Source organism: Callorhinchus milii, unplaced genomic scaffold (genome assembly GCF_018977255.1).
Source record: "Callorhinchus milii isolate IMCB2004 unplaced genomic scaffold, IMCB_Cmil_1.0 Scaffold3, whole genome shotgun sequence".
In the NCBI taxonomy this organism is placed as follows: Eukaryota; Metazoa; Chordata; class Chondrichthyes; order Chimaeriformes; family Callorhinchidae; genus Callorhinchus; species Callorhinchus milii.
In genome coordinates, this window is record NW_024704744.1 from 5522806 (window position 1) to 5550550 (window position 27745).

The 27745-nt window shown below is 43.8% G+C and overlaps 1 protein-coding gene and 1 non-coding gene across 2 annotated transcripts in view; one reads left to right on the forward strand and one right to left on the reverse strand.

The window, feature by feature from the left end:
• Positions 1-27745, forward strand: part of eys (eyes shut homolog) — a 528873-nt gene that overhangs the window by 238931 nt on the left and 262197 nt on the right. Inside the window, exons 23-27 of the mRNA XM_042332751.1 lie at positions 5251-5372; positions 6435-6694; positions 12920-13016; positions 14164-14271; positions 21187-21332. Of these exons, the coding sequence (XP_042188685.1) occupies positions 5251-5372; positions 6435-6694; positions 12920-13016; positions 14164-14271; positions 21187-21332 (733 nt within the window). The remainder of the gene's footprint in view (positions 1-5250; positions 5373-6434; positions 6695-12919; positions 13017-14163; positions 14272-21186; positions 21333-27745) is intronic.
• Positions 15046-15117, reverse strand: trnae-cuc. Its single transcript has one exon. It is a non-coding gene; the product is annotated as a tRNA-Glu (tRNA).

Sequence of the window (27745 nt, forward strand, 5' to 3'; positions counted from 1 at the left end):
ACAGTCGGAGGTTAGCCAGATAATGCTCTCAAGGGCAAGTCAAACCTGTGTACTTCTCCAGGATCAGGCAAGTAGCCCAGGTAGAGAGTACTCATTCCCTTCCAGACAGTGGGAAATTTGCGTGTGTATTTTGAATTTTCAATCTACTTTGGATGCTCTTAAGCACGGTAATGGGTTTTCGCATCTGGAGTCCCGTGGAATCCTGCAGCTTAGTAGTTACAGCACGTACCTTGCAAGCGAGAGACCTTGGTTCGATTCCCGGGTGGGGAGAAACCTGAGGCAAGTTTCCTTACTCCACACGTCTGTTTACCTAGCAATAAATAGGAACCCGATTGCTAGTCGAATGGCAGATCACTTCCCGGGGGGTAATAATCCCTCAAAAAAAAATTGTTACTCAATCCATGACTGTTCATGTGACACTTCTGTACACAATTGGCTGCTGCGTTTTGCCCACAAAATACACAGTCAATCCGCTTTACAATATATTCTGTGAACCGCTTTGAGATATCTCAACGACGTAATAAGGCGCTCTATCAAATGCAAGGATTATTATTGTTATGTGTCAAAAAAACAGCCAAAAAAACCAAACCAGTGGTGCCTTATCTCTGACCTTCAGCAGCTACTTAAATGATCTGATACACACAGCTACAGGTTTTGTCCTATCGAACGAAGGAATGATTTCCAATTAACGCCACTGTTAAAACTCTGTGCCAGTCACAACTCATCACCTTACTCTCCCTTAGGAGTGTATTGTTGGCATTTAGGTGTTTTTAACAAAAAAAGGGCAACTTTTTTTAAAAAACAGACGAAGTGACATTTCTGGTATTTTACCATCAAGTGTTTTTTTCTAACACGTTGGTTTATCAAGCTTAGAAATAGCAAGGCATCAGTCAGCCTTGGTGAGAAAGTGGGCTGTAAATGTCAGCTGTCAGTGGCTTATGTAATTGGGGGAAGGGAGTGGGGGGGGGGTTGCCTCAAAGCTGGACTGTTTAGAGAAGATATATAACATGCTATAGAAGGTAATACACACACATGCGTGCATGCATGCAGCAAATCAAATGAAAATCTGTTAGGATTTAGGCTGTATGGGCTACAAGACAAGATCCCCTTCTCACTCCTCTTCTCCCCTTCCCACACCTCCCTCATTTTCTCTCCGTTTCTCCCCTCTAGTCTTCTCCCATCCTTTCCTCTCTCTTACCTTCTCTGCTCCTTCCTTTCCCCTCCTCTTCCCTTTCAGCGCCTTGGGACATCCTCCCAATGTGAAAAGAGCTAAGCAAATGTAATCTGTTGTTGTTCCTCCCCCTCCCCTCATCTTCCCTCTCTCTCTCCCCTCTCCATTCATCTCCCCTTTCTCCTTTCACCTCCTCCCACTTCCTCTACTCTCCCCTCTCTCTTTTCCTTCTCTCCCCACCCCTCTCCTCTCCCAGTCAAAGCTCAGAAACATTCCAAGAATAATGTGACCTTTTCATTTCCACAGTCCCTATAGGCACTGATAAGATCTGTGGTAAAACTGACAGCCCAATTTAAGGCTTCAGATTCCTCCTAAGCAGAGTTAGTGAGCAAAGAGTACATCCCATTAGCCTTACACTTTCTGGAAGGTCTCGGCAATTGATCGTTAAAGTAAACGCAGCTCATTTCAGCCTCAAAATATCTTCCAGCCATTTCCTCAGCTCCACTTTACTTTCTTGTGGAGTCCTGCAGCAAAGTAGGTAGCATGCTCGCCTCGCAATCGAGAGGACCCGGGTTCGATTGTGCACAGCAGTATCCCACAAACAGTCAGGCATTCAATGACCACATTTTTTTTTGGAGGGATTATTACTTCTAGAAAGCGATCTACCAATTGACTAACAAGCGGACTCCTACTTACTGCTAGGTAAACAGAGGCATGTGAAGTAAGGAAACTTGCCGAAGATTTCCCCTGCCTGGGAATCAAACCTGGGTCCTCATGCTTGCGAGTTGAGCTTACAAACAACTTGGCTATGGGGCTTCACATCTCATTTCTGTTTATCTGGTGCAGAGTGAGCTCTGTTAATCCCAGACTGTTTAGGTGCAGGTTGGCAAGACCCAAGGCTTGAGGATCCATGAGTGCAGGTTGCTATAACTATTGGAGTTTAACCAGTTAAAGCACAGCAACAGCATTGGGAGTGCTGACATCTCACACTAGCCTCAGGCCTATCCTTTATGCCAATGTTGAGACCTTGACCCTGCGAATGGTCGGTCATCAGTGACAGACGAGAAAATCTCTTAACAGATTTGCTAACACCAAATCACATTGCATAGGTTCAGATGAAGAAGGTCCTTCAGTCCATGTAATTCTTCCAGAATACTCACCCTACCATCCTCCCATCACAGCTTCAAGTTGTTTCTCAATGAAGTCCCAGTGTCCTGTCCTCAACCACACTTCATTACAACCTGTTCCAGTCGTAAATTACCCTCTGGGTGAAGTATACGTCATGTCAGTCTTGAATCACCTTTTACAACTCTAACCCTCTTGTTCTGTGTCTCGGTGCATCCTAAAATATTGTTCTGGATTTACCTTTTGAATCCCATTAAAAGTGTACCCCTATAAAGTCTCTTCTGAGATGCCTTCTGTCAATACTGAAGATCCCTAGTCTATCTAATCGTTTATTCCATGGCTCATTCCTTTAATAGTGGGGATCATCCTAGTTGCTGCATATTAAAGAATGGCACTTCGAACAATCCCCACTGCCCCCAGCATTGCATTGTAGTATCAATGTAGACAAAGTGAGTTCAAAGTCCTTCCAAGAGTATTACCAACTGAGATGACAATGATACCCACTGAGCCAGGTCATGTTTCCTTGACCAGGACATACCTGCTATGCAGTTGCCTAATTAAAACCTTGCGACACAAAATGTTGAGTTCAGAAGGTCGCACAGCCATTGGGCCTAAACCATTGGTGCTAGTTAGAGTCAACTGCTCTAAATCCAATCCCCACCTCTTCCTCCACAAGCCTATCATACCCAGCCTCACCACGCTCCATTGGTTCCCCATCCCCCAGTGGATCAAATTCAAGATCCTTGCCCTCACCTTTAAATCCCTCCACAGTCCACCCCACCTCTGTGACTTCCTCTAACCCTATCAATCTGGCTGCTCCCTTGGCTCAGCAGGTAATCAATCCCTCCCTCACTAGTGCTGGAGCACATTCCAAAGTGCTTCGCAGGTTTTACTATAAAGCGTAGTAACTGTGTATTTTGTTGGTGAATGTGATGGCTAATTTGCACACAGCAATGTTCCACAAACAGTCATGATGCGAATGGCTAATTTTATTTGGGGGATTGTCAGCCAAGACACCAGGAGAGAGAAACTCATTTCTGTTTTTACTTTGTGCCATGGGATCTTAACACCCACCTGAATAGGCACAGCCTGGCTTAACGTCACATCCAAAAGACGGCAACTCCATAACGCAGGGTTCTCCTTCTCTCAGCCCACCATCCCCTTTTTCTCCTCCTTCACCTCCTGCCTCAGCACTTCACTGGAACAGCAACAACAACAAGAAATTGCATTTATAAAGCGCCTTTCACGCTGGGAGGACATCCTAAGGCACTTGACAATGAGGGGTTTGCATCTGAGCTGCAGGTTGGGATTAGAAAGGGATGGGGGGCAAGGGGGGATGGGGGGCAAGGCTGGTAGAGAAGGGAAGTTGACCGAAGGCATGGTGGATAAGTAAGGTCTTGAGACGGGCCTTGAAGGAGGCCAGGGAGGGGACGAGGTGGAGGGGCTCAGGAATGCAGTTCCATAGGATGGGGGCAGAAAGGCTGAAGGGCTGACTGCCGATAGTTGAGCAGGCAGGCCAGGGATGTCGAGCAGACCGGTGCCTGCAGAGCAGAGGGAGCAGACAGGTTGGTCAAGTAAGCCTCTGACTGATTTGGAGGCATCTGTTCGACCGAAGGCAGTCACAAACTGTCAGGAACGATTCTGTCATTCGGCCAAATATAACCTGGCAATTACATTCCAACATAAATAGTTAGATTGCTATTCAGGCTCTTGGTTCATTTGTGCATTCCCCTTTCAATACAGTGGGTACAGGCACTTTGAGGACACCCACAGAGATAGAGATAATAATAATCCTTGCATTTGATATAACGCCTTATCACATCGTTAATGCACCTCAAAGCGCTTCACAGAATATATTGTAAAGTGGATTGACTGTGTATTTTTGGGGCGAAATGCAGCAGCCAATTGCGCACATCAATGTCCCACAAACTGCCGTGGATTGAGTGATCAAATGGTCTTTTTTGGAGTAATAATTACCCCCGGGAAGTGATTCGTCAATTAATTAACAGCGGGGTTCCTACTTACCTCTAGGTACAGAGAGGCATGTGGAGTAAGGAAACTTGCCTAAGGTCTTGCCATGCCCGGGAATAGAACTTGATGAAAGATGAGTCGACTCTGCTGTGTTCTGCTCAGCAGGAAAGCCTATGAAATGAACCGTTAGCTGTTGTGGATGTGTTTAATGGGTTGGAGAAGGCTATTTACAGCAGGTGGTTATCCTGGGCGGGAAAGGAGTGGAAATTGTGAGTGAGTGGGGAAGGGCGGAGAGAGATGTTCGAGGAAATTATTTATGGTGGTGGTGGGGTGAGGGGAAGAATTAAAAAAATAAAGTGGGAAAGAAAGGAAATCAAATCAAATCAGGTGGCTTCAAAATAAAGAAGACAAAGAGAATTGAGAACAAGCAAAACCAAAAGAATTAAAATAATGCCAGCAAAAGAAAATCAAAGAAAATCCAATAAAGTATAAGGTTTATCGTGTAACCTTTTTGGAACAAAGAGGATTCTAAAGAAATGCATGAAACAAAAATATAATCCTCGTATTTGATGCATCATCAAAACGCTTCACAGAATCTACTGTATTAAGTGTAGTGACTGTGCATTTAAGTGTGCAGTTTGTAGGCAATTGAGCTGACAATTTGCATGCAGCAGTGGAACAGAATAAGAATGCTACAAATTGCATCCCAGAGAAAAACTGACATTTTCTGCTCACGTATAATAAAATAATAATAATAATCCTTTACTTTGATGTAATGCCTTAAAATCTTCGAGATGTCTCGAGCGCTTCACAAAATCTACTGGAAGGTGAATTGACTGTACGTTCTGTGGATGAAACACAATGGATCCAACCCATCATCCTTGTGCCATGTCTGCTGAAGTTGCCTTGTTTTATTTGATGATTGCTTATCCCTGAGCAATTGACCCGAATTTGCTCTTGACCCATGTTTGTTCCCCATGCAGAGTTACAAGTGTGTTTGCCCTCCGGCCTGGGAAGGGGATTTCTGTGAACGAGGAGTTAATGAATGTGCCTCGGAGCCTTGTAAGAATAATGCAAAGTGCACAGACCTCATTGGTGGCTATCAGTAAGTACTAAATAAAACGCACTGCTTTGATATCACATTCCCGGAGTGACAATAATAATCACGGCGATAAACAATAATGATAGTCATAACAACAATGAAAATGAATAATAGCAAAAAATACTAACACTAATATATGGTATTAAAACCAGCAATAAAATCAATAAAAATAACAAGTCCTCATGTATGGTTTAAAGTCTTATCACGTTGGGAGGATGTCTCAAAGGACTTCACAGAATTTTTAATGTAAAGTGAATTGACTGTATATTTTGAGGGCAAACGCAGCAGTCAATCTTGCACAGTAATGTCCCACAAACAGCCATGGAGTGAGTGACCAATTTTATCTAGAGGATTGATGGCCAGGACACCGGGAGAAACTTTCTTTTCCTTTTGAATAGTTCCATGGGATCTTTAACATCCACCTGAACAGGCAGATGGGACCTTGGTTTAACATCTCACATTAAAGATTGCACTGCAACACCATCACAGCACCGCACTGTGGAGCATCAGTTTGGACTGTGAGTCCCGACCTGGGGCTGCAACCCATAAACCTGACCCAGAGACAGGAGTTGTCCCAAGCGAGCCATAATTTTGTGATATTTGGGGCAGGATTCAAAGTCTGCATTTGCGAACAGGAAGAGCTTTCTTTGCGAAATTGGTCGACTATGATAACCGAAAGCAGAGAAACCGTGACGAGAAACACAGGACAGAAGGCCTAACCCGATCAGGCATTGGAAACAATGGAAAAAATAATTGATTTTGACAACTATTTGACCAACCAACCCAAATAGTTGATTCGATAACTAGTATCCAATAGTTACTATCTAGAAAGAAGTAAATGTCAGGGATAGCAAAGCCCTCATTATCCAGTGCATGGGGATGTCCTTCTGATGTGAAAGGCACTAAATAAATGCATTTTTTTTGGTTGTCGTGATGAAGTGCGATAACAAACACAAAGGTTATATAATTATATATATATATACAGTTTGGTATAAAACCGCACCGTAGCAGAGGGTTTGCAGGATGGATATTCAATGAATCGATTCCCCTGTTTTTTCCTGTTAGCTGCACTTGTGCTGCAGGCTGGAGAGGGTCAGACTGCAGGGAGGACGTGAAAGAGTGTGATTCGAGCCCATGTCTGAACGGTGCCACCTGCTTCGAGCCTGCTGTCCCAGGGACCTTCCAATGCCTCTGCCCCCCGTTCTTCACTGGTGCCCTATGCGAGCAGTTATATGATCCCTGCGATGACCCCTACAGCCCCTGCGTCCACAACTCAACCTGCGTCACCCTGAGCGGAGGGATGGCTTTCTGCATCTGCAGACTAGGTGAGGAGTGATTGGTGTTCAGACGGGTGAATGTGAGCCGAAAGGATGGTGAAGTACATAGTCCTGTTACCCCCATGTTTTTGTTTCTACAGTGCACTGACCAACAACTGAATCATGTGGAAGAATGATGCTAATTAGAAGTACTTAATCGTATTCAGTACAAGTGTTTAACTGTATTCAGATATGCAGAGGATGGGTGTGAGTGAGTGCCATCCTTTTCATGGCAGATAATAATCCGTCACCATGTTTGAGGCGATATCTTCCATAACATGATGGATGGAGGAGGAGAAATGCATCTCTGACAGTTTGTTTCAGCTCCTCCGTAGTCTCATCACATTGTTTTGTAACAGGGAGTAACAGGATTTTGTGGAGACCGTGTACACCGTTTCTCTTTGTACCCTTGCCTCGTGCAACGTGAACATAAAACAATGTGTAAATTCACTCAAAGACAAGCATCTAACTGTACTTCACAGACACAATGATTTACAACAATGACTTGAATTTATGTAGCATCCTTCACGCAAGGTAGCGTCTGTAGCGATTAAATTTAGATTAAATTTAGATTCGATTTGGAGGCCCGGGATCCGACAATTTGTATTAATAGAATAGAAACTCCCTCAATCCTCGGATCGGGAAATCACAGCCCCATAGGATCAGAATATTCCAGTTGCTTTTTATTCCTCTTCCCCACCCACTCCCCTCCCTTACTCAGTGTCTGACCCTGTCATTGTAAAGCACTTTGAGATGTTGTCCTAAGTAAAAGGTGCTCTATAAATGCGAATTGTTATGTCATTGTTGTTTCACCTTTTGCAGACATTACAAGTAAAAAGTAGCATATCATCCGCTGCACCCTCGCTGGCTTGTGTTAAATTGGATCAATTAATAATAATCCTTGAATTTGATATTGTGGACATCACCCAAAGGTACAGGAATTAACAGACGTTCTGTTGGTAGTCCTTCCTGTCTGCTGTTAGATTCTCCCTAGTTTCGGCACAGTCTACAAGACGAAAGTTTTGTCTGCCAGGAAAATTCTCACCTCCAGACCACTGCACTTTGCTGGGAATTCTGGACTTCCAAAAGATGTTGGACAAAGAACCACATGAAAGGTTCCTCCACAAACAATGGTCACTGGTTAGCAATGGGAAGACATGGACAAGGATTGAGAATTGGCTGAAGGAAAAGAAACAGAGGGTCTTTGTGAGGGGAGTCTGGCCCGTTTTGAACCGCTGCCCTGCCCGCCACACCATCCAGCGGTCCTGCTTCAGGCTTTGTGTCCCCAGTCTCTGGATCTCCATCATGGAGCCCCTCCACCTCATCCCCTCCCTTGCCTCCTTCTAGGTGCATCTCAAGACCTTCCTCTTTGACTGTGCCTTTTGTCATCTTTCCACTACTATCCACCTTAGCCCCCACCCCTCTCGACTCCAACCCCCAGCTCAGGTGCAAACCCTCGACTGTCCAGCACCTCGGACCTCCTCCTGACGTGAACGGCACCAAATAAGTGTAATTTGTGTGTTTGCTCGGTGAAGCACCTTCAGTCTTCCCTCGCGGGTGAAAGTTGCTCGACAAGTGCAAGAGAAGACGGTTTCTTTGTTCCACTTACAACCCAGTTACTCAGATTTTTTTTCTGGTCAGCCAGGTGTCTGACACATGCGGAAACCCATCACCATGTTTCAGAGTATCCATAACAAGCTACATGCATCCTAACTACACATGGTAATTCCAGAGATAGATTGTTGGATGTAGACAGTAGGAGCAGCAATGGGCTGTGCTCTGGCTAGAATCTGGTTCCTTTGCTGTAACCATGTCAGGTTTTTTTGGTGCCCTTGATGTCAGGTCAAATCCAGCAAGACCAAAATGCCAGCTGTATCAAGGTAATTGCTTACAGTCACGTCCTGGCTGGATTCAACAGGGCAGTTGCTCCCAGTGACAGCTTCTTGGACAGATAGTACCTTAGCAATCTGCTCATCCCTCTCCGTTGCTGATGAATGATACCAGAGTGTATCAACTGCAGAGTGTGCTGCCAGCATTACAATTCACAATTTATTTTTTTGGTCAGCCGGATGTCTGACACATGCAGAAACCCATCACTGGGTTTAAGAGTATCCAAACCAAACTGAGAATTCCATGCATCCCAACGACACATGGAAATCCCAGAGACAGATTGTTGGAATGGAATTCCCACTCTCTCCCTGGAGGGATGCGTCCTGTTTACCTAATTCTGGAAAGTATTAGGCGCAGGTTGACACTTGGGGACCCCAGTTTGTGCGTTGGGGTAACTGCTGGAGTCTAACCAACTAAAACCACACAGCTTGCCATTGCTGTTTGGCAAGTTTTCTCACTGCTTGTCCAGATAGGACCACCCTACCTATTAGGGCTTTGGCTTGCAGGGCTAATAGGATCTGAGTGAGATGATTCCCTGTACCCAAATAATAATAATAATAATAATAGTAATGATACTAAGCTTCTGTGTAGTATGAACGCCAGCATTGTAATGTCTCACAGACTTTATAGAGATCTATCAGATTCTAAGTAAGCTTGAAAAGTGTGAAATTAAACCCAACACAATACTTTTGGACATTCCAAGGCAGCAGAGCAAGAAGACACATTTTCAGGGCTTATAAGGGGTATTTTCTGGACTGACACCAGAAAATATTTATTTTCACAGGGCGTAAAATAATGACTGAGACAGAGTTACCAAGTTGGGGATAGGACCCTGGAAAGGAGACTGAGACTTGAGAAACCATCTCCTATTATCTTCCCTCAAACACTGGATGCACACCCAGACTTTACAGCATTCGTAATAATAATAATAATCCTTGCATTTGATATCACGTCTCATCACATCTTCGAGACGATTTGTTTAGGGCTTTTTATTTGTGGGAGCAGCCAAGAGAGGATGATTCAGCTAACACTGCTCACCCCCACCCCTCCCACCCCCGGCTGAGAAAAATGCAGTTATTAATGGAGCTTTGTCACTGCAGAGCGGAAATGTCAGATTTATTAAATGTAGTTGGAAAAGAGCAGTAGAGTCATAAAGCCCTAGGTAAAAAGCCATTTAAGTTTATGACTTGGTGCAGCATAAAGCAAGTTGATTTAGGCTGATATGAAGTACCCATTAGAATCATACAATAGAAGCATAGAAATTTATAGCGTGGAAGGAGGCCATTCAGCCCATCGAGTCCGCACTGGCTCTCAGAGCAAGCTGTGCATTCAAACCTGATGCCTTGCCTAATCCCCATAGCCTTGAACCTGCTCTGCTTCAAATTACAGGACCTGGTTTCAATTCCTGGCAGGGCGAAACGTTGCGCAAGTTTCCTTATTCCACACGCCTCTGTTTACCTATCAGTAAGTAGGAACCCGGTTGTTAGTCGATTGGCAGATTAGTTTTGCGGGGATAATAATCCCTTCAAAAAAAAAATAATAATACGGTCACCTTATCCATGACTGTTTGTGGGACTCTGCTGTGCGCAATTGGCTGCCGTGTTTTGCCCACAAAATATACAATCAATTCACTTTACAGTATATTCTGTGAATTGCTTTGAGCCATCTAGTGCTAAGCCGCTCTATCAAATGTAAGGATTATTGTTATTATATACTTGTCTACTTCACTCTTGAAACCCCAACGAACTCTGCCTCCGCCACATTTCATATCTCAACAACTCTGTGTGAATTTTTCAGGAGAGCTGGGGAGTCGTTGAATTGTTCAGCACAGAAGGAGCAAACAACAACAACAAATAGCATTCATATAGCGCATTTCACGTCGGGATGACATCCCAAGGCACTGGACAAATGAGGGGTTTGCACACAAGCTGCGGGGGTGGGGAGCCAGTGGAGCCGGGCGAGGATGGGGGTGATCGTCTCATGGAGCTTAGTGCAGGAGAACACCCAACAACAACAACTCGCACTTGTATAGCACGCTCCACGCAGGGTAGCATCAGAGCGCTTAAGCTAACATAGTTCTGAGTAATCTGCAATTCGTAGAGGGAAGAGTTGAGAGGTCTGGTGAGCAGGAAGCCATTCATATTATTGGGCCTGTCCATGAGCTATCTGTATGGTGCCACTTCCCTGCCGTTTCCCCGTTCCTTTTCATATTTATTTCTCTTAAAGGTTTATAAGTAATTGCATTGATTTAGGAGAGCATTGCTTCCTAAAACCTCCATGCCCTTTTTTTTAAAACTCTCCCTCTCTCCTCTTTCTCTCTCTTTCTCTCTCTCTCTCTCTCTCTTTCTCGCTTTTTCTCTCATATAACAAGTTGCATTTGTCAAAACCTCAAACTTTTATTGGGGTTGATGTAGGTCATCTCTCTTTTTAAAATAACAGAACTGCAGAAAACTAGCTTCAAGACTAATGGACAAAAACGTCATTAGGTGTCAAAGTGGCTTAGTTGGTATCGCTCTCGCCTCTAAGTCGGATGATCGCGTATTCAAGCCCCGCCTCGGGATTTGAACTCACAAAGACAATTCAAATACACAGTCATGACCTTTTACAATTAATTCCCTGTGACATGAAAGGCGCTTTATCAAAGGCAAGGATTTCATCGTATTATTAACATCACATTTGAAGGACGTCACCTCTGATATTGCAGCAGTTCCCCTTGATACAACAGCAACAACTTGCATTTATATATATAGCCCTTAACGCAAGTTCCTGTGGAGTCCTGTAGATCAGTGGTTAGAGCACTCGCCTCGCAAGCGAGAGACCTGGGTTTGATTCCCGGACAGGGTGAAATTTGAGCAGGTATCCTTACTCCACCACGTCTCTGTTTATCTAACAGTAAGTAGGAACCCGGTTGTTAGTCAATTGGCGGATCGCTTTTCGGGGGGTAGAAATTCCTTTTAAAAAAATAATAATAATAAATTGGTCACTTCATCCACGACTGTTTGTGGGACGCTGCTGTGCGCAATTGGCTGCTGAGTATACAGTCAATTCACTTCATAGTATATTCTGTGAAGTGCTTTGAGACATCTCAAAGACGTGATAAGGTGTTATACCAAATGCAAGGATTAATATTATTTTTATATATAGCCCTTCATGCATGGTAGTGGCTCGATAGTGGAGATACGGAATGAATTGAAGACCCTAGAGGAACTGGAGTGATCCATTAGCATGCGTCTGTAGTAATTGTATTTTGCTTGGATCTTGAAATCAAAACTGCTTCATCGGGCTGGCAGGAGTCTGTAGGAAAGTAGAATGTCATTTTGGCCAGTTGGGAGCCTAATGCAACATGACCTGTAGTTACACTCTTGTTCAGCAACAAGCTTAAACAATGGAAGATTAAATTTGCCCTTTTGTCTTGCCTGCCAGAATATCAGATTATATCATTGAGATCTTAGGTATTTGTTAAGAACCGGTCAGTCGATGTTGCGATGTATATTGATGATGTTCACAAGTGTATCTCTCTATTGATTGGGGTGATATAGGCCTAGGCACATGAGCTATAACAACAACAACTTGCATTTATATAGCACCCTTTACGTAGGGGAGTATCTCAGCACACTTAACAATAGCGGAGCCCAATGCCGAGCTGGAGAGAGGGAGGAGATGACTGTAAGCACAGTCAAAGAGGAAGGACTTCAATCATGACCTAATAGAGGAGAATTAGGGGGCAAGATGGAGGGATTGGAGTAGAGAGTTCCAAAGTTTCGGGGGATAGTCTCGGCAAACACTCCAGTGCAGTGGTGTAGGTACATATTCTAGAAGGTACAGTCCTTCGAATGGAATGTTAAAACAGTCTGACCTTAAAGATCTCATGCATTTATGTGAGAAAAGAAGGGAGTTTCTCCTTGTGTCATGGACAACCACTCCCCCAATAAAATCGATCACTCACTCCAAAAAGTAGACCTTGCAAAATGCTTTAAAACCCGTCGATGGTGTGATAGGACACTGTATCCAATGCAAGGATTATATATTTAATTAATTATAATATCGGTACATGTCGCTTCAACTCATCCTCTGCGTCAAATGTGCATGTATGTATTCATCAAATACACTTTTATTTTCCCTCATGTAAATCCATTTCCTTCACAACAGCACAATTAGAGTGTTTCCATGGTCTATTGGGGGTTGCTGTGTGTGAAGGCTGGATGATAGGATATGTGACTAGGGTTGCTCAGTTCCATTAAGATAGCGGTCCCCTCCAGGGCTCCTTGTTCTCTCTCATTGATCCTGATGGTCTCACTATACCCTGGAACGCACTGATCCATACCCACCTCATCTATCTTTCAGGATTCCAAGGAGCTCACTGCGAAATTGACACCAACGAGTGCACCTCCTCTCCTTGTCAGAACCGTGGTCGTTGCTTGGATGAGATCAACGGCTACAGGTAAGGTAAAAAAAAAAAACACGTGAAAAGCTGGCAAGTGTTTATCTGAGCAGGGATATCAGGAACAGGAGGAGGCCATTCAGCCCACTGAGCCCAGTCCACCAGTTTCAGTGATCTGAGATGCTGTCCTAATTATACAGCACCCCAACACTGCATTGGAGCATCAGTCTCAACTGTTTGAGTTCAATGTCCCGACATGGGGCTTGAACCCACAACCTCCTGACTCCGGGGTGAGAATGCTTCCAACTGAGCCAGCCTTCAATCAGGCAAACCTACGGTCCTCAGTTGGATAATTATACATCTGGTATTATTTTGTTGTTATTATTGTTATTATTACTATATTACTAGTATTACTATATTATTATTATTATTACTGGCATTATCTCTTTCCAGATCTGAATTTTGGCCTGCATTGTGGTCAGAGTTGTTAGCCCTATTTTTGATATTTGCTGCTTTCCTCTGCAGTCGCCTGCCCCACCCCACCCCACCCCACACTCTGCTCTTCCTGTCATGGCCAGAAGCTCCCAATCTCTATGATCTCCTACCCACCCCACACCCCTTCTTGTCTCCTCCGCTCGGCTAACTCAGGCTTGTTGGTCATCCCCCGCCCTACCCGTGTCACTATCAGTGGCTGAGCTTTCCATTTCCTTACCTCTGGAATTCCTCCCTCAACTCCTTCATCTTACCCTCTCCCTATCTATCTTCAAGTCTAGCCTTTAAACCTACCTTTTTGACTCTACGTATGGTGTCAGCTTGTTTCCCCCCCCCCTCCCGCACACCTTGCTCCCCACCATTGTGGAGCTCTCCGAAAAGTTATTACAACACAATTTACATTTACATATTACCTTTTACATTGGGAGGGCATCTCACAGCGCTTGGCAATGCTGACTGGGAGTTTGAACTGGGAGTGGGAGCCAAGGGAAGTTCGAAGGAGACAGGTGACAAAGACACGGGTACGTTTTGAGATGGGGGGTGGGGTAGAATGAGCAAAGCGGACAAGTCAGAAGGAATCTGGGAGTCCCAGAGAGAGGAAGGCTGAAAACCTGTCTGGCAATGGTGGGATGGCTAGAATGCTAGGACTAGAAGCAGGCTACGTGAAGGACACTGGAAATGCAAGTTGTCATCGTTGTTGTTGATGTTTCTCCAGGTGCCTGTGTATACCAGGGTTTGTTGGGACAAACTGCGAAGAGGACATCGATGAATGCACGTCCACTCCCTGTCAAAACAACGGCACTTGTCTGGATCTCACAAACAGGTTATTCCCTCAATCTTTCTTTTCCGCTAGTTGCATCCTCCCAATCTGAAAGGCACTTATACAAACGTAAATGGTATTGTTTCGGTCGTGACGGCATCATCAATCATCAATCTAAAATTTTCCCTCTATACAGCGTCTTTGTATTTGGTACAGTGCCTTTCATGCCACAAGGACATCTCAAAGCCCTTCACAGAAATTGATGTGAAGTGGAGTGACTGTTTATATGCCATTTGCACAGAGTAATGTCCCACAAACAGCCATAAGCCAAATGATTAGTTTTATTTGGGGGATTGTTAGCCAGAACACCGGTAGAAACTCCCTACTCTTTTTGAACAGTGCCATGGGATCTTTAACATCCACCAGGACAGGCCGACAGGACCTCAGTTAAACATCTCATCCTCTGACAATTTAACACACCTTCCCCCAATATTGCAATGAATAGACGATACGAGTTGAAGTTACACATAGTTTACTCAACCTACAAAGCAATACCTGTAGTCTCCACAATATTTTTTTACCTCAAAGGAGTTCCCCTCCCACTCCCTCACGCACCATGAAGAAGCCTCCGATTTACTTTTTGAAAATGTGATTAAATAGCATTACTATAGAATAAGAAGAGTAGAGAGGCCTAAGGATTAATATATTTAAATGTTTAAAGGTGGGAAGGCAGATAATAATAATAATAATCCTTGCATTTGGTTTCGCACTGTATATTTTGTGGGCGAAATGCAGCAGCCAATTGTGTGTGTGGAGTAAGAAAACTTACCCAAGGTTTTGCCCTGCTGGGAATCAAACCCAGATCTCTCGCTTGAGAGGCGAGTGCTCTAACCACTGAGCTACAGGACTCCACAGATGAGCAAAGCTGTGAAGAAAGTTAATGGGATCCTACATTGTATAATTAGGGGCAGCCCCACAAACACTTACTCTCTCACACACACTGATTGCCGAGACCGGATTTATGACACGTAATACAAAGCTGACAAGTCTCTATCATCGGCATATGGGAGAAACAGAATGAGCAAAGGTCACAACAGCGACCAGGGACTGAAAAGATTTGTCTGCACAATAATAAAATAAAAATCCAGACAACAAAAAAGGTTGCTGGAGAGAATGTGAATGAAACACTCAGAAAATCAGTCATTCCCCTCATAACACAACGGATGGAGTTCAGGGAAAAGGAAAGAATTTATCCAATGTGACGTGATAATGACATGAAGATAATAATAATAATCTTTATAATTAACATAATGCCACAGTTTTCAGCCTGGCTCAGTTGGGTAGCACCATCAGCTTTGAGTCATTGGTTCAAGACCCACGTCCACAACAACAACAAAAACCTTTTAACTCACAGACACAGCTGATAATGCTGTACAGTCCTGGAAGGAACATAGCATTGTTGGATGAGATTTCCTCTCTGTCTGCCCAGGTACACGTTAAAGATCTCGTAGCACCATACAAAAAGAGAAGGGAATGTCTCATGGTGTCCTGATCAACAATCCCCCTAAACAAAATTGGTCACTCACCAACATGGCTGTTTGTGGGACACTGCTGTGCACAAATTGGCTGCTGGGTTCACCTACACAATATACAGTTACTACACTTTCTAGTTAATCCTGTGATGCGGTTTGCAACATTTTGACAATGTGATAAGGGCTAATTCAAATGCAAGAAATATTATATTGTTATTGTGTTGCAATGCACCTTTTGAATCCAATGCCATGCTTTCCCTGATGTGCTGGGATTGCGTGCCATTTTCGGAAATGTCTGACATGATAAACCGAGGTCCTGTCTGCCTGGTCAGGTGGACACTAAAGATCCAATAGTGTAATTGAAAACAACAACAACAAAATTGCATTTGTATAGCACTTTTCACATCGGGAGGAAGTCCCAAGGCCCTGGAGAAAAGGGAGCTTTCCCCAGTGTCTTGACCAAAAATCCCCCCAGATAACATTGGTCATTCACTTCATGGCTGTTTGTGGGAAGTTGCAGGGTGCAATTTGGCTGCCCTATTCAGCTAGAAAGCACACAGGCACTACACTTTACAGTAATTTCTGTGAAGCGCTCACTCCCATCATGAAAGGCACTGTACCAACTACAAGAATTATGATTATTATTAATAATGAAGAAACTTATGGAAAACCCAACTTCAGTGTTTGTAAGAATTTCTAGATGCTTTGAAATGCTATGTGAATAGAGTAATCACAATATTCATCTTTACATTTGATATTGTCTTTCAAGTCAGGAGAACGTCTTCACAGGATGCATGCTTTTGTACAGTGTAGTGACTGTATGTCAGCAAACACGGCAGCCAATGTGTGCACAGCAATGGCCCACAAACAATGATGAAGTGAATCTTTAATTTCCTCTTGAAAAAGTGGTCAGGACCTCAGTTTAATGTTTTGTCTGAAGGACCTTTCGAAGTAAAAGACGCTCCAAATCATTATAGAAAATCGTCACGAGCGCACTTCACTTGGGAAAGATAAAAAGGGTTTTTGGTTGGACCACAATCCGCTTCTAACCAATGCAACAGGACACAGGTTTGATTCTTGGCCAAGGCGAAACCTAAGGCAAGCTTCCTTCCTCCACACTCCTCTGTTTACCTAGCAGTAAGTAATTACCCATCTGTTAATCGATTGGCGGATCGCTTTCTGGAGCTTAATAATTCATTAAAAAAAACATTGGTCACTCAATCCACCACTCTTTGTGGGTCACTGCTGTGTGCAGTTGGCTGCCACATTTCATCTGCAAAATATACAGTCGGTTCCCTTTACAATATATGCTGTGAAGTATTGTGAGACGTCTCAACGACATGATAATATATAATCAATAATGATCCTTGCATTTGATATAGCGCTTTTCATGTCTTCTAGACGTCTCAAAGCGCTTCACAGAATATACTGTAAAGTGAATTGACGGTATATTTGTGGGCGAAAATATATGGCACTATATCAAACGCAAGGATTATTATTGTTGTTATATTCTGAAATCCTCTTCTTTGCAGTTCAACTCATTATCAGGCTCCACAAGCCTATCACCCTATCATCGCCAGAATCCACTGGCTCCTTATTCCCCACAGATTGACCTCAAGATCCTTTAAATCCGTACCTCCATGTCCTTACCCCACCCTACCTTTGTGACCTCCAGCGGTCGTACTTACCCACTCACTCCTTCCTCACTGCTAACTCAAAGCTGCTCATTTCCCCCAATCCTTCTTCTTCACTCTTGAGCTTTCAAGCCAATTGGCTGCCGCCTTTCAACCACAAAACATACAGTCAATTCACTTTACAGTATATCATGTGAAGAGCTTTGAAACGTCTCAAAGATGTTGGCATTGTATCAAATGCAAGGCTCATTATTATTATAATTTGCCCTCACTCTCTGCTTGAGTCCCTCTGCCTTTCCCCTCCCTCTCCATTTTCAAAGCCTTTCCAATAACCTACCTCTTTGACTGCGCTCAAAGCCCATCTCAAGACCTTCCTTTTTGATCGTGCCTTCAGCCGCCCTCTACCCCTCATGATTCCACCCTCCAGCTGAGGTGCAAACCTTAACTTAACTGTCCTTCTGACGTGAAAGGCACTACATAAATGTTGCTCTTGTGCATTTGATCAGAGAGACTGCACCTTAGTTAAACGTCTCAACTTAACGTCTCACCCAAAGGAATGCACCTCTGACAATGAAACACACACCAACAACAATAAATTTACATCTATAGAGCGCTTTTCACATTGGGAGGATGTCCCAAAGCGCTGAACAGTCAGGTGTCGGGGCCTGAACATGGGGGAGAGGTAGTGTAGGGGTGTCAGCTTAGTCTATATATGGTGTCACGGGATCTTTAACCTCCACTTGAATGGGCAGAGGGAATCTCGGTTTAATGTCTCGGCAACAACAACTACAAACTACATTTGTATAGCGTCTTTCACATTGGGAGGACGTCCCAAAGCACTGGACAGTCAGGGATTTGGACCATCAACAATGGATTAATGTACTGCATTGGTAGATGGTGAATGTGATCCCTGCACATTCAATGTGATCAATGGGCTATTATTACCCAACCTCTTCAGTGGCAAACAAGGACAGTTCCGGGCAAGTCCTGAAATTTAGGATAAACATCAAGGACATCAGAAAGCTTGCAAATGGGTGCCTCTGCCCTGATGTATATTTTAAGAATGACCTGTATACTCACATAGCCTCGTTTCATGTGAACGATCAGTCTTGAGGCACTTGACAAAAGTGGTAGGCAGCGAGCAGGAAACTGAGAGACACTGGCCAAAGGCACAGTCGATGCTCAGTGGGATGTTGCAAGTTTTCTTCATGAGTGCTGCTTTGTGAATCCTGCGCTTTGAGATATTGTAGGTGTCGTATCCATTGTGAGGATTATTAATATTAATAATATTACTGCAGCAAGCGCAACACTTCTAAAATTAATCAGTAAAATCTAAATTCCGGAGGATGGGTGTGGAAAAGAAAATTCAATTTAAACCACTTACTTTTACTTTTCCTGAACACCAGCTAAATATTTATTGGACAACCGTTTAAAAGTGTAATTTGTTTTTGAATCCGTGACAAAAAAGATGAAATGTTAAACTGACTGCCTGTTCAAGTGGACGTTAAAGATCCCATGACTCTATTTGAAAAGAGAAGGGAGTTTCTCTCTCCTGGTGTCCTGGCCAACAATCCCCCAAATAAAATTGTTCACTCATTTTCAAGGCTGTTCTTGGGATGTCGCAGAGCGCAAAGGCTCTTGCTAACATTTCTAAGAGGATAATATATTCACGGGAGGGGTGAACTAAGCACAAATATACCCTAGAATTTTAAAATTAAAGTTAATATAATAATAATAAATCTTGCATTCGATATAGCACGTTATCACATTGTCGAGATATCTCAAAGCACTTCGCAGAAATCACTGTAAGGTGTAGTGACTGACTGTGTATTTGTGGGTGAACCTGCCAGCCAGTTTGCACACAAATATGATGGTTAAAATTTGTTCATTTACATCATGGGACATTTACTGGTTGCAAATTGGCTGCTGCGTTTTCTCTACAAGATATATAGTCAAGATCCTTAAATAATATTAATGGCCCTTGTATTTGACATCCAACCTTTTACATCAATTGGACGTCTCAAAGTGTTTCACAGGATTTACTGTAAAGTGCAGTGACTGTGTACTTTGTGGGCGAACACGGTCACCAATTTGCACACAGCCAAGCTCTAATAACAGCCATGGACTGAGTGACCAATTTTATTTGGGAGATTGTTGGCTAGGACACGAGGAGCATCCTCATTTCTCTTTTCAAATACTCCTCAGAACTCAACCTTGGCTTAACTCTTCACATCCACGTAAGTCATCATGCTGCTAATATCCCAGATGTTTTATTAATTTATTTGTACATACGCCTAACACACATCTGAGACCTCTTCCCTTGGAGTCATGAGTTAACAGGAGTTTACTGGAGTGCCACAGGATTTTTCTTCTCTCGTCCTCTTCCTCCGTCCCCTTTCCTCCTCCTACGTATATATTTGCTTTGGCAAAAATCTGAATGGCAAGCTGTGCGGTTTTAGTTGGTTAGACTCCAGCAGTACCCCAACTGGGGTCCCCAAGCCTGGGCTCTTGCCAACCTGCACCTAATACATTCTGGAATTAGGTAAGCAGGATGCATCCCTCCAGGGAAAGTCCGTATACCATTCCAACAATCTATCTCTAGGATTTCCCTGTGTAGGTGGGATGTATAGAATTCTTAGTTTGGTTTGGATATTCTTAAGCACAGTGATGAGTTTCCACATGTGTCAGACACCCGGCTGACCATTAAAAAAAAGATCTGAATGGCATTCGATACTCAAAGTGGACCATGGTCATTTTCAGACCATCACATCCTATTATTATTATTTGCTTTACTTCCGAACAACTCTGGCAATAATTCCTCTGGTGTCATATTCATCACCTGTTCTCAATACCCTCCTCCCCCCTCCACCAAAAAAATATAAATCTAATACCGCTAAAACTATAAACCACATTAATCCTACATTCTTCTGCAAAATTGGCATTTCTACTGCGAGAATTAATCCAGCTCCTTCACCTCATTAGAATCAGCCACTCCTCTCACCTAATAGCATCATTGCTCACTGTTTATATGAAAATCTTAACATGATCAGACAGCAACTCAGCAAAGTCTATTTGAGTTCATCATAATAACTAGAATTAGATACGAAAATGTGGAGAAAAGTGTGGGGAAAAAGCAGGGAATTTGGATTAGGATATACAATGCGAAAAAAATTCAAATCACACAAAAAGGCCATTTAGCCTATCATGCTTGTGCTAGCTCTTTTCAAGAGCAATCCTTTCAGTCCTATTTACCTGCCGTTTCCTCACACCCAAGTATAACTGCCACATCCTCATAATGTTTCAAAAGAATTACTGTGAAGTGTAGTCACTATGTATTTTTACACAGCAGCCAATTTGCCACAAACAGCCATGAAGTCAGTGACCAAATTTTCTATTTGGGGGCTTGTTGGCCAGGACACCGGGAGAACCTCTTTTGTGACTGGGAGAAGAGGGGATTTGAGCAGGAGAGTGAGATTAGACCACATTGCTACCATGGAGATATGAAATGATAATCCCTACATTTGATGTAGCACCTTTCACATCAGGAAAGCTTGTGTGGAGAAAACCCATGCAGGCTCGATGGGCTGAATGGACTGTTTTCTGTGCTGCGATATTTTATTCTTTCAGTGGCGCTTTCAGAGTCTGCAATCTGAAAATTAGCTCCCAGGTAATTTTATTACCCGAGTGCTGAAAAGAGACGGAAACAAACAGCATCAATAACGGGGCTAAAATGGATCGTATACGAGTCGTTTTCTCACTTTCACACTTTCTTGTAGATTTAATGTGGACGCGTTTCTCTTTTGTTCTCTCAGATTCCAGTGCAGTTGTACGGTGGGTTATTCTGGGGCCTTTTGTGAGCTGGACATCAACGAGTGCGAGTTTCTTCCTTGTCTGCACAGTGGCAGCTGCGTCAATGTGCACGGAGGCTTCCAGTGTCTCTGTCCCCCTGGATTCACAGGTACACACACCGACCCCCTGAATGTTAAACACGATGTGCTTTCAGAGGATCGCGTTTAAAATCCTCATCCTCACTTTCAAAGCCCTCCACGGCTTTGCTCTTCCACACCTCTGTGGCCTGTCACCATACCAACCTGTCCTCTCCCTCCGCTCGGTGGGCACTGGCCTGCTTCATGTCCCCCACCCTGCCTGCCCCACCATTAGTGGTCAGGTCTTCAGTCTTTCTTGCCTTGCCCCCTCCCTTGGCTCCTTTCAAGCCCCGTCTCAAGACATTCGTCTTTGACCATGTGTCCATGCACCCTCCCACCCTCTCTATCCTCTTTCTCTGTTAATTCCAACCCCCAGCTCAGGTGCGAAGTGTTAACTACCCAACGCCGTGGGACATCCTCCCAATGTGAAAGGAGCTATATAAATGCAATTTGTTGTTGTTGTTGTTTTGCCTCTTGCTCGCCTTCGCTTGCATGGTGCCGCGTTACTCAAATAGCATGCTTCATAAATTGGGGAGAGAGAGAGAGAGAAAGAAAACGAGAAATCACAATTCACGAAAATCCATTTTGTTTCTCAATGGGGGTGCGTGGACAGACCAACAGAAAAATAGACAGCCTTAAATTGTTGTGGATTTTCTTGCCCATTGTTATGAATGGAAGGATTGTGCTTGATTCCCTGTGTTATGATTCAGGCTATGATTTCCTTAACAACAACAACAATTTGCATTTATGCAGTGCCCTTCACGCAAGGTAGCATCTTGATGTGTCAAGGTAGCATTGACGGAATCTGACGCCGAGTCGGGGGATGGAGGAGGTGAAGCACAGGCAAAGAAGAATGTCTTCATTCATGATCTAAAAGAGAGGAAGGAGGGGGCAAAGTGGAAGGATTGAGAGAGAGAGAGAGCTCAAAGCTTTGGGGAGTAGTGGCTGAAAGCGGGGCCTCCGATGGTGGAACGGAGAGCACAAGGGAGAAACAGGAAGCCAGAGCCAGCTGATCAGATTCAGCAGGTAGTGGAGTGGGGAGGAAGCTGGTCAGAAAGGTAGGGAGGTGGCAATGTGTGAAGGGATTTGTAGTCAAGTGAGAGGATGTGTGGAAAGCCCTTCGCATAACAAATTCAGCCTCAGTACCTTTGGAGGAGAACAATTCTCAGCAGAATATCTGCTTTGGAGCCTACAATCTGGTCTATCCCCCTCTCTCCTCCCCTTCCTCCAAACTCCCTACATTGCAATGCTTCATAACACGCACATGCTCAGTCTGTTAGACATCATTACTTTTTATTACCTGAAAACCTACTGAGAACAGTCACTCTCTCCAGGGAAGATCTGATCAGGCAAAGTACTTCATACAACCGCTGTGTTCTTCCGAAGGGGCTAATAGAATAGTTGCGAGAATTGTGTTGGGGGAAGAATCTTCGTCCGCCTGGGAGCGACACGATTTTCTTTGCCTTTTGGTCAGGAAGGGAACATATGTTATTGATGGTTCTGTTTGCTTAAAGTCCATAGATTTTCTACCAGTACTAAGAGGTTTCGCGGATATATTGTGTTTGAAGACAATTAGGCTGAAATGCTTTTGAGTCATGAGCAATTCACTAACAAATATACGGTCAATTCACTTTACATCATATTCTGTGAAGCGTTTTGAGGTGTCTAGAAGACATGAAAAGTGCTATATCAAATGCAAGGATTATTATTATTATTTGTCATGACTATATTTTACTCCCATGAGAAGATTCACTATCAGATGCCTGCTTCCTTGATAACGCAAAGGAGCTATCACTTGGTATCAATTGGATGTGAATCGTTCTGGGTTTATAGATCTGCACCAGCAATAAGGCATAGATACAAATGACTGTAGGTCGCTCTAATTCATTTACCAACACTGACTCGATAATAGGAAGCAGAGACGGTCGGGGAGAGGGGATGGGGGAGGGGTGAAGAAAGCCATCAATTTCCTGAGAGTTGATTTAGTGTGTTTTTTTTACACTGTGATTAATAGTTTGCAAGTTAGAAGCAATTTTACATATTGATTAGAGCACTCGCCACACAACCAAGAGGACCTGGGTTCAATTCTCGGGCAGGGCGAAACCTTAGGCAAGTTTCCTTACTACACAAGCCTCTGTACCAAGCAGTAAGTAGGAACCCAATTGTTAGTTGATTGGTGGATCACTTTCCAGCGGTAATAATTGATTCAAAAAATAATAAATAATAATAATTTGGTCACTCACTCAATGGCTATTTGTGGGATACTGCTGTGCACAATTGGCTGCCCCGTTACACCCATAAAATATATCGTCAATTCGCTTTACTGTTTATTCTGTGGAGCACTTTGAGACATCTCAACGATGTGATGAGGTGCTTTATCAGATGCAAGAATTATTATTATATATTATAATTCATTGACGAGACATCTCAGATATAGTCCCTTTTCCAAAAAAAGCCCGGTGATGGGACAATCAATATCTAATAAATATATAATATAAAGTTGGGCGTGGAGTGACATATGCCCAATTGCAATTGTGTTAATATCAGGGCTTTATAAGAATGGAAAATCTATTTTGCTGTAGCCCCAGCAATCGCAATTCTGAACAATGAAGAAGGCAGACGTTTAAAATCGATGTGTCGTACATCACTTGGGATGGCAGTAAAATATGAAGCAGATTAATGAGAACGAGCTCATTATTATTATTATGATTATTACCTCCACCGATTCGCCCGGAGGGAAAGTAAGTTACATACATACTTAACCATACTTCCCTGCCATCATCAATCTCTTATCAATCTACAGAAAAGCGCTGATGAAATTAAAACAACAAATGTGTTGTTCTGATTCATTAAAGGAATAAGCCCCCTTTACTGCACCCCCCTCAGTCGCCCCCCCCACCCCCCCCCCCACCCTGCCATACCCCCTTTCCCTTTGATTCCACATGTTAACATGCGACTGAGTTGAATCAATTCATTTCCGCTGCTCTTTCTTAGAAAAGCGGGCAGATCTGCTTTCAAAGCAACGCTCTTTCATTCCCTTCCCCTGGCTGCTTCCTCCACACAGAGGTGATATGGTGATACTGCACTAGAGCAACATTTGCTTCCTTTTATTGGCGTGCGTTTCAATGCATTCAAGTTGTGTTTACATAGATTTACTAAGGCTATGCAGCACGGAAACATGCCATCAACCTAACCGGTCCCCGCTAACAACAACAACTTGCATTTACATAGCGCCTTCATGCGGGGGTAGCATCCCAGAACGCTTCACGGTGGTGGAGTTGACAAGCCAGGGGGAGAGGGAGGGGGGGAGGTAACCGTAAGCACATCAAAAAAGAAGGTCTTTAGGCGGCACTTGAAGGTGGGGGGGGAGGGTGCAAGGTGGAGGGATTGAGGGAGAGAGTTCCAGAGTTTCGGGGGGTAGTGACTGAAGGCACAGCCATCGATGGTGGAACGGAGGGCACGAGGGACAAACAGGAGGCCGGAGCCAGGCGAGCGGAGGCAGGGGGTGGTAGAGTGCCGGTGTTTATACTCCATTCAAGTCTCCACCCATCCACTTACCCTTCTATTCCCTCTCCCTTTGTGTATGTCCAGCTTCCTTTTAAATGCATCTACACTATAAATTTAAAAAATATTCCTTGCATTTGATGTAGCTGCTATAACATTGTTTTTACTCAGACAGAACGGAGAGGAGAGGACAAGCAGAGTCGTGGGGAAGTAGACAATAATAGTAATCGTTGCATTTGATATAGCAATTTATCACATCATTGAGATATCTCAAGGCACTCCACAGAATATATTGTAAAATGAATTGACTGCATATTTGGTGGACGAAATCACAGATCAGAGAGGTCGGGAGATGCTAGGGCATGAAGGGATTTATAGGTGAGGGTGAGGACCTTGAGATTGATCCACAGGGGCAGTCAGTGGAGCCTGACAAGAACTATGGTGATGGACACGGGTCCCACAGGATCCAAGCAAAAGACTAGGGCCCCTTCAGGGTCCCAGGCCAAATCAATAGCAAATTGCAAACGGTTCCTTATGTAATGTGTGTATGTTCAAGATTTCAAGATCCTCACCCTCGTATTCAAGTCCCTGCACTCCTCTGCAACCCACTACCTCTCTGACCTCCTCTCTCCTCAGCACAGTAACCGTTGCCTTTGTTCCTCCGGGTCTGGCCTCCTCCTTGTCCCCCGAATCCTCCGCTCCACCCTCGGCGGCTGTGCCTTCAGCCACTATGCCCCGAGGCTCTGGAACTCCCTTCCTCACTCCCTTCCCCTCGTTCCCTCCCTTCCCATTTTCAGGTCTCTGCTGAAGACCTTTCTTTTCAACCGCGCCTTTGGTCAACTTCCTCGCCCTCCCCCTGGCTCGGCCCTGGGATCCTAAACTGTAAAGCGCTCTGAGATGCCGTCCGGCGTGGAGAATGCTATATAAATCCAAGTTATTGTTGTTGTTCAGCAGTCACTCACATCACGATATCTGCAAAGTTGCAAACCCTGGAGAGCTGAGATCTGTTTCTGATCCCTACAAGTGGGATGTAATTGCTCTGAAATTGTCTGCAATGTAGAGGCATCGCTGTTTGGGGACCCAGGAGCAGGACACTATCACGATTACCTTCAGTGTATAAAATGAGCTGCGTTATCTTGTAACAAATGCCAGACCGGATGCAAATTCCACTGAGGGTGTTTTGCTTTATCGTATTCTCACATTCCCCGTCCTCATGTTCACATCCCTCCATTGATTCTACTCCACCTTTAATAATGCAGTAATAATAATAACAATCCTTGCATTTCATATAGCACCTTATTACATCATTGAGATGTCACAAAACGCTTCACACAATAATTACACTGTAAAGTGGATTGACTGCACATTTTGTGGGCGAAACGCAGCAGCCAATTGCCCACTTTTTTTTAGTTTATATTTTATTTGAAGGGATTATTACCCTCGTGATAATAATCCTATATTTGCTATATCAAATGCAGGGATTATTATTATATCTCCCACAAAATATACAGTCAATTCTTTTTACAGTATATTCTGTGAAGTGCTTTGAGACGTCTCGAAGATGTGATAAGGCGCTATATCAAATGCTATATCAAATGCAAGGATTATTATTATGATTATTATTATTATACCATAACCGTTGCCCCTGTGGTTCCCAAGAAGACGTGCACAGCCGTAATTTGCTGCCCGCAAAATCCGTGAGTTTCAATGCACAAACTTCAGCTAATCAGAAACATTGAACTTTCAGGCTCTGCCATTGAGCAGAGAATAATGGGCTGTTAGAAACCTGCTCTTTGATGCTGATAAATATGGATGGATGGCATTCGAGACATGCACTGACCGTGGGCATCATGAGTGCTGTTTTTTTTTGCACAAGACAATCTTGAGTACCTGTGAGGATATGCTCAAATTGCGGCATTTTGTCTTTGTGCCACTAAATTATAAATAAGCAGTGGAGAATTCAATGCTGTGTAACTGCAATTGAAGTTATGGAATGAGTGTGAGGAGAAGCCAAATGCACTCCAAATATCAGGCCAAAGCACTTCACCTACGCTCGAGCAACTGCCCGTTCTTCTCCAATACTGGTGTCTGCCTCCACCACTTAATAATAATTAATTACGTTTGATACAGCGCCTTATCACATCTTTGGGACTTCGCAAAGCGCTTCACAGGATATATTGTAAAGTGAATTGACTGTATATTTTGTGGGCGAAACACGTCTGCCAATTGTGCAGAGCAGTGTGCTTGATACAAGTTTACATTTATACAATATAAAACAAAATTTAATTTATATATCGCCTTTCGCATCGGGAGGAGGTCCCAAGACTCTGGACAGTCGAAGGTTTGCACCCGAGCTGCAGTTGTGACCCAAGGATTTGGTGGTGATGGTTGTGAGGCAAAAAAATGACCGAAAGTGGGGTCAAGAGAAAGGTCCTAAGGCAGATATTGAAAGAGGCGAGGGAAGGGACAAGTCGAAGGGACTCCGGGATGGAGTTCCAAAGAGTGGGGCTGTTGAGGGCATATCAAAGGCAAGATTTTTTTTATCATGGAATTATTTTAAGCTTTGTGCTGTCAGTTCACAGTCACCGGGAACTGAGTTAGGTCTTTGTAGACTAACTTAATTGAACTGGACGTGAACCTGGATCCCAAAGGTAGAAGAAGGATAATGTGCTAACCAGCTGCTCTGCCCAGTAGCCTGAACTGCCTGTTACTTACAGTGTATCGCTCGTCCATGAAAGCATTGCCTGTCAAGCTTTCCCGCTGCTTGATCGGCCAGGACACCGGGAGAAACTCCCTTCTCTTTTCGAATAGTGCTGTGGGATCTTTAACATCCACCTGAACAGGCAGATGTGACCTCGGTTTAACATTTCATCCAAAGGACGGGAACGGGATAGCCTGTCTCAGTTGGTAGCCCAATCACTCTGCGTCAGAGGAAGACATC